Source organism: Abramis brama, assembly GCF_963993115.1.
Source record: "Abramis brama genome assembly, chromosome: 20".
Lineage (NCBI taxonomy): Eukaryota > Metazoa > Chordata > Actinopteri > Cypriniformes > Leuciscidae > Abramis > Abramis brama.
Window position 1 is genome coordinate 28,672,200 of NC_139982.1, and position 7,770 is coordinate 28,679,969.

The 7,770-nt window shown below is 40.1% G+C and overlaps 1 protein-coding gene across 1 annotated transcript in view; it reads left to right on the forward strand.

Moving 5' to 3' along the window:
• The window catches only part of nuak1b (NUAK family, SNF1-like kinase, 1b), a 15,654-nt gene extending 9,552 nt beyond the window's left edge, over nt 1-6,102 (forward strand). Inside the window, exons 4-7 of the mRNA XM_084095232.1 lie at nt 92-157; nt 463-582; nt 1,683-1,815; nt 1,938-6,102. Coding sequence (XP_083951358.1) covers nt 92-157; nt 463-582; nt 1,683-1,815; nt 1,938-2,977 — 1,359 coding nt within the window. The 3' untranslated portion in view covers nt 2,978-6,102. The remainder of the gene's footprint in view (nt 1-91; nt 158-462; nt 583-1,682; nt 1,816-1,937) is intronic.
• The last annotated feature ends 1,668 nt before the right edge of the window (nt 6,103-7,770 follow it).

A 7,770-nucleotide genomic window follows, 5' to 3' on the forward strand; every position in this document is an offset into this window, starting at 1 on the left:
AACATATGTCAGTGGTTAATTGGTCATATTCGGTTGGCTATGACGATATTATCTCCAATCTCTAAAGTGTATTCTGACGTTTTCTTTACAGAATGGTGTTGTTCACCGGGACCTGAAACTGGAAAATGTGCTACTGGATGAAAACGGTAACATAAAGGTGAGAACGTTTTTTAAGGTATGTCCTGAAACAGTTAGTATGTCCTAGTTCACATACGTACTATATATGGTATAACACATTAGGATTAGTGCATCCCAAATTGAACATTGAAAAGATGCTGTTTTCAGTAGAATTTAAATGTAAATGTGAACTTAAAAATGATGGGCTTCATTCATGAAACATGAGCAGAACGTTGAATGAAACAATGAGACGTTGAATGGAACAAACACTTACTAAACCAGAAAAATAAAATTTTAGCTGCACTGGTTCTCTAAAACAGAACAACTTGTTTGTTATTCATACAGATTGCTGATTTTGGGTTGTCCAACCTGTATCATAAAGACAAGCTCCTCCAGACCTTCTGTGGTAGTCCACTCTACGCGTCCCCAGAGATCGTCAACGGCAGACCGTACCGTGGTCCAGAGGTGAGGCATGCTCAGATAAAGAGAGCTACACAAGCTGCTCTTTATGTTGAACTTTTTTCCAGGGTCATAATAACATGCTGGAATGGTTTACTACAGGCCTGCATGACGTGATGCACAGGCATAAACCCTTGAGGTTTGCATCATCGTAAATGAAACACCCCACAGTTTCATTATGTTAGCGTGTGAAATCCACTGTGAGCGGCTGTGATCTATCAGAGACAGTCTGTGTGGTTAGTGAAGCCTCGTTCTGCTCTTTGATGGGATTATCCTTCCACAAACCCCTAGGATCAGGCAAACACACGGTTGTGCTTCCCTACTGATCATGGAGCGCAGCTGCATTTTCTTTCTCCAAAAGTCTCTGATTATACATGTCAATCCTGGGTCAGAGTTAAAAGGTTCTTTAGAGCTTTACATGTGTCTCTCTTGTGGTATACAGCCCAGGGCATTTTAAGATAGAAGTAGATCAGTGTACTTTATAGACTTTAGCATGCAATAATTTGCTGCAATTTTCCTCAGGGGTAGAGAAAACAATTCAATGTAGAGGATGTAATCAAAAAGCCAAACCTTGCAATCAATTAAATCAATAAAGTATCTTGCCATGGTGACCAGCTAACAATCACTCAGGTCCATAAGTGATTTCCCGTCAACTGACAACTCAAGTACCTGGAAAACCATTCAGGCGGCTGGGGAGGTCATGAGATTTCTAGCCTACATACCTTGTCCTTTCACTCTACAGGACTTACATAACTGACTGCTCAGGGTGATGTGTTGTGTAATAGAATGCTTCAAAGCAGACTGATAGCACATAGCGTGCCGTTGAAGCTAAAAAACACCCTGAAACCAGCAAAAGCGGGAGACTGGTACCATCTGATGCTGTTCCTGCTTGCTGGAGTGTCCAATTACTTTCCTAAAAACTCCATAAAGTCATGCTATAAATAGATTCTTGCATGAAAGCACAGTCTAACCAACCCAGTCTTGTCAAGTGATTTCTATCACCCCTCCGTATGACAGGATGTCTGAAGTGTTGTTTATTCAACATTCAGCAGTAACTCAATGTTCTTTTAGAGTCAGCTGACATCAATGCCATCCATTATTTGTAGGTGGACAGCTGGGCTCTGGGGGTGTTGCTGTACACGCTGGTCTATGGTAGTATGCCGTTTGATGGAGGGGACCACAAAAATCTTATTCGGCAAATCAGCAATGGAGAGTATCGAGAACCATCCCAGTCATCAGGTACTGGAACTATTGAATTCTTTAGACAATGTTTAAAATGACTTTTGTATAGAGAAATGTATATTCGAGTAAACTTGTCTCTGATTATGCTAAACAAGAAGCTGGTTTGGTCTTTTGTTTAGATGCTCGTGGTCTGATCCGCTGGATGCTGATGGTCAACCCTGAGCGGCGGGCCACGGTGGAAGACATCGCCAATCACTGGTGGGTAAACTGGGGATGGAAGACCAGTGTGTGTGACTGTGAATCACAAAGGGATGCTGGCTCGCCCATGCTGGCTCGTCTCATTGACTGGCAGAACCGGACTGAGCCACGACCCACTAAAGCCATCCGGTCCGAACCATTCCTGCTTGTCCGTCAACGGCCCAAAAAGTCCAAGAAAGAGAATGATGTTGGAGTGTCCCACTGTAATGGAGAGGACAGCCTGGGCCTCAAGAGACCAAAGGGCATCCTGAAGACAAGAACCTCTGAAGAGCAACGCTCTCCAAGTCTGGAGGAGATAGAGTCCGGTGCGGGAACCCCAGAGAAGGAATCTGGGCCTGAGGGTGAAGAGGACGAAGAGGAGCAGAGGCTAACAGGCGACTCTCCTACCAAGACGATTTCCATCCTTCCTAAGAAGGGAATCCTAAAGAACAACCAACAACGGGAATCAGGGTACTATTCTTCCCCAGAGCGCAGTGAGTCCTCTGACCTGCTAGGTGGCAATATTACACCTCTCGCCGCCAGTTCACCACCAAAGCGAGCGGTTGGTAGAAAAGGCATCTTGAAACGCAACGGGAAGTATTCTACGTATAGCGGCGCTCCTCCTATGAGTGTCCTTGGGGAACCAGCACCTGGCGATTCAGGTTTATCCCGCAGTCAGAGTCGCCCATCCAGTATTGTAAGGGAGGATAGCGACACCATCACCAACAGTTCCTTCAGCGGTGCTGACTGGCCCCCACCTAGAACCCGTCCCAACATCAGAGGCTGCGTGTCTGCAGAAAACCTTCTTCAGCTGGCCAACTTTAAAGGTCTCCAAGCAGCTCCTCCCCTACATAGTGGTAAATTCAATCGAGGAACACAGGGCTCTCCAGGGGATAACAGCAGCTTCTCTCTGTTAGGAGATCTTGATGATATGACTCAGGTGTACCAACAAGCCCTGGACATCAGCAACAACTTGTCATAGAGATAGGGGCCTAGAAAGAATGGAGGAGGAGCAAGTGGAAGGCGTTTGTTTGGCATGTTGTTGACGACCAGTGCAAAACTGGGATTCTATGAATGTGAGTCCTTTTTCAATGGGATGATATTGGAGGTTGTGTACAACCAAACCTTAAACCTAACTCCCAACCCTTAACCCTAATCATACCCTATCTTTCCTTACCTTAACCATACCCTATTTTATACATATTCAAAATTTGTATCAAATACAACTTGGGGAACTACAGCCTTGGGGGATTTAAGGTTTTGAAGTAAGTAAAAGTTAAGTTGGTACTCCGTGACATTATCCCCCTACAGGCAAGGAATGAAATTAAATGTTTACATATTAAGTAGAAGGTGAGTTAGCATCATAATAAGGCATCATGTAACAGAAGCCTTGATGAAACAAAAATAAGAGCCAACCGGAGTTTATCAAGCACCTTAAAACTCTCACAGAGCACATGTCGTTTGTGGTCTTTACTTCCAAAAAAAAAAAAGAAACCAGGGTCTTGCTCCAAATGAACTGTTGTTGTTGTGTATTATTTATTAATATTTTTGGTAGATTTAGTGATATAAAACTGGTGTGGTCTAGCAGTACTGGAAGAATAAGAAAACTCAAATCTCTCCTTGTCCTTGATTGGAACTGACATATATAATTATTTTTTCTTTCTTGGTTATTGCGATACGTCATTTAAACTGCATATGTAACGATCAAAATCATATTGATCCTATGAGTAGAATCATATCTATGGACTTATAGAAGTGCCTTTTTGTTTGTTTGTTTTTTTTAATTCAAATTAAATTATGTATGTCATTTCCTTAAGGTGGAGAGAAATGCCAGAGGAAGCTGTCATCAGAACAGCGTTTTATTAATTTGTATTATTTTATTTTATTTTTGAGTTTGTATTGAATGCTTAGAAGAGGCCCAGGACCTCTGAACACAAAGCCTACCCTACAAAACTACCTGACTGCAAGGTTAAATTTGCCCCACTACTAACGAGACTGGTGCTTTATTCAATTCCAATTCCATTATTCAAGAAGAGGAAGAAGAATAGTCAGTCTGTGATCACCTTGAAAAGGAGTTTTATTTCCAGAACCTGTTGGGTTTCTGATTGTTTCTGATTGAGTCCTGACAGGAACATGTGTGCATGTAGTACGTGTTTCTCTGGAATGATACTCTTGTGGTTTCTTGATTGGGTTAGGTGACTGTTTGGGGTTTCTGGACAACTTCACCATAACAAGGTTTAACACAAGGTAGAATTGTCAGACACAAGCTCAGCTCTAAAGAATGTTTCAGGAGAAGACACGCTTGTTTGACTATTTTCAAAGGTTTTTGACTGTAGGAACATTGTCTCTCCCCGTGTTTATCTGTTGATGCTTAGGGATCATAATTGCTCAGCTCTAAGAATAACGGATTATTGGTTCTCTGTTGAACTTTGATGCCCAAATCACTCCTGTTAGGGCTACAAAAAACAAGGAGAACGATTAGTTTCAAAGCTGTGATGAGGCAGCAAATTCCAAAGGCTCTTTAGAGGCATGTTTGGACTAGAGAGCTTCCCTGTGTCGTAGGTTTAATGGTACAGAAGCTTTATTGTTTCAGAATCTTTAGTCCTTTGTTTGTTGTCTACCTGCAGAATATAAGACGAATGAAAGTGCGATTTAATTTTTAGGCTGTTGTCTAAATGTTTTTAGAAGGTAAGTGTGAAGTAGTTGTAGAAAAAGAGGTATTTTACAAGGTGTGTTCATGAAAGCTTTTATGGATGGAGGACACTTTTCCAGTAAGAGGGATACATAGAATTATTCACTGGAAAGTACGACGTAGCTTTGTATTTTGCTGCATGTGAAGAAAGACTAGTGCAAGTGTAGAAATAGTGAGATGCAGAAAGTAGATGAAAGGATAAGGGAAGTATTTTGTACCAAAGAAGGTGTTTATGGGTAGAAATGTCAGACATTACTAGAGTAAAGAGATGCTATCAGCATGAATGGAAAAATATATTTTGCACCAAAAGTTTCAACTGAAAAAGATAATGGGAGGCATTTTGTTCAAAGGAGGTTCTGGGTAAATATTATAGACACACCTAATGTGTATCTTATCGTACTGCATTTCTGTATTGCATTGTATTGTCAACTGGATTCAGTGATCAAATTATACTATGTTAGTATTTTTATGTTATTGCGCTTCTGTTTTTGATTCTCCAAAATATCGTTATTATTGATTTACCTTACAGAAGGACGTTGTGCGTATAATCAACGATCTCTCCTGGTCTCTACAGGTTTTCAGTGCAAACATGCAGTGCTAATGCTAATGTAAAGCATTTGCATAAGCAGATGATCGATCACAACTACTGCAGTTTTATCAGGGTCATTTGATGTGTTAGAAATCTCAAAAGCCGCCTCGCTGATCTGACCCAATATTTGGTGTCAAGATATTCACTATCAATCTTATTTGTCTTAATACTTTAGGACAAAGTTGAGCATACACTCAAATGTGCCATTGCTAAACCATAGTGCCATCATAACTGAGATTATAAGAGAGGCGGCCATTGCAAATCAAATGCAAACATGCTTTCAGCCAAACTGGAAATACCTGGTGCATTTTAGTCAAAAGTCAGCATAGAGGAAAACTTGACTGGATATTAGTATTATGTTATTTATGCATTATTTTATTATGGTTAATTACTTTTGTTGGTCAATGCCATAATCTTTTTTGGGGGTTTGGTATCAGTTTGAAAAACCTGGACTGCCAAGGTATTTTTCGTTCAGTGCCTTTGCTATCTTTTATGATTTTTGTTTAATTTTTTGATAATAAAATTATTACAATTGCATTTTTATACTATATTTATTGGTGGTGAAGCCATTTAATTTCATTTAAAAGCACTCATACAAAGTGTGCATGTGTGAGTGTGTGTTTAGACGCAAACAAACACTGAAAGACAACTGGAAGAGCAAAATAACAGAAAGATGGTGCATTGTGGTTGTGTTGTAAAGCTTTGGTTGTGTATTCGGCTGCTTTGGTTGTTGTTTGGTGGAGATATCTCACTAACCAGCAGTGTTTTGTACCACAGAATCAAATCTGTGTAAAAACCAACTCAATAAACGGATCATTTCAAAGGAGCTGATATCTGTGTCTACTTTATTTGAGTGCATTAATGGTTTATTCTTGCATGCGTAAGTCAAGGAATATTCTGCATTTAATATTTAGTAGACCAATGAACCATGTGGATCACTGATTTGGATACCCTTTTGTGTTAAACAGGTTTATAACAATATGAGTGTGTTTAAATTATGACAGAAGTCTCATTTTTGGGTGAACTACTAAGCAGGTCAAAGATTTTACTCAAGACCAGAGTATGGAAAAGTGCACATGAACAAGAGAGACAAGATCTGAAGGGAGAAATATATAAAGGAGAGGCAGCTGTCTTTGCCAGCTTTAATTTGATCCAGAGCTGCTCTCCAAAACCCAAGGAAACAGAACAAGAGACCATATCAGCCGCGTGCCAGAGAGAAAACGAAATTTAGCAGTCCTTCTGCACAAACCAGACAGACCTAAATACAGTTGTCCTTGATTTTCTGGGTTTAAAAGACAATGGATGTGTCTCAATCGCCTGTCTAGTTCAGTAATAAACTTCCTAGAGAGTCCCATTGTCAAAATGGCAGAAAAACTCCCAGAATGCACCTTAAAAACCAATAGGCATCAGCTACTCACTAAATTTACTTGCCAGAGATGTCATTAGGTCTTAATTCTTCTTAAATCTTAAAAAAGTGGAGATGTAGGAAGACAAAAGCACTATTCTGAAGGGATTCGTTTTCTAAACTACAATTATTAGCATTTAGTACCCACAATGTAGCCAAAACCAGACCCACGGGACAGATGAACAGCAGGTGGGCTGGATGGCCCGATTTCACTCTGAATTTGTTCTTTGATTCTGAAATACTGATCCAGGAACTGTGAGAGATTACAGCTGATTATCTGTGATAAATGGACCACACACAGAGAAAGACGAGTCATCGCACGCGCGCTAATCAATTCAAGATACGTATAAGCTCATAGACGAAGACCTGATCGCACTCGCACATATCCAGACTTACTGTATAGTCCACAACAGAAGAACAGTCACACATCTGCTTTCTTCTTTTCTCTCCCCCTCCCAACGGCTCAACCTCTCATTCGCTTTCTCTCTCTGTAGTGGTTTGAGAAAGTTCCAGACATTCCTGAAAGGATTCCGCTCGGCAGCAGCCAGCAGGAGTCAGGACAACGGCTAAAAATAGAGACGAGGACGATTTGATGAAAGAAGTCTTACAAAAAAATACTCTGGCGGTACCATGGTTGGAAATTAGTATCATATCCATAGTAGAACCATAAAGAGATCACAACAAAGTTCTAAGTAAAAAAATAACTTACTTTTCTTTACAAAAAAGATACCATGGTAATACCTCAATATTCCAAATACACATTTTTTGGCACTACTGTGAATGTACCCTTACAAAAAGTACTGTGGCTTTATGGTGTCAGATAGCTTAGGCTACTATGGTAGGCTACATTGAAATATACCATGGTAATGAAAATAATAGACTACTAGTATTTACATTGTTTTGATACTTTTTAATATACTGAATGATTACCATATATAAGATGGTATTTACACTGCATTCCAAGGTAGTTTACCAATAGTTTACCATGGTAGCTAGGCCTACATGTCCAGAAAATATACCTTTACAAAAAGTACTGTGGCGGTACCATGGTACAGTGTTAGAATCAGATGGTCATACTATGGTACTTTG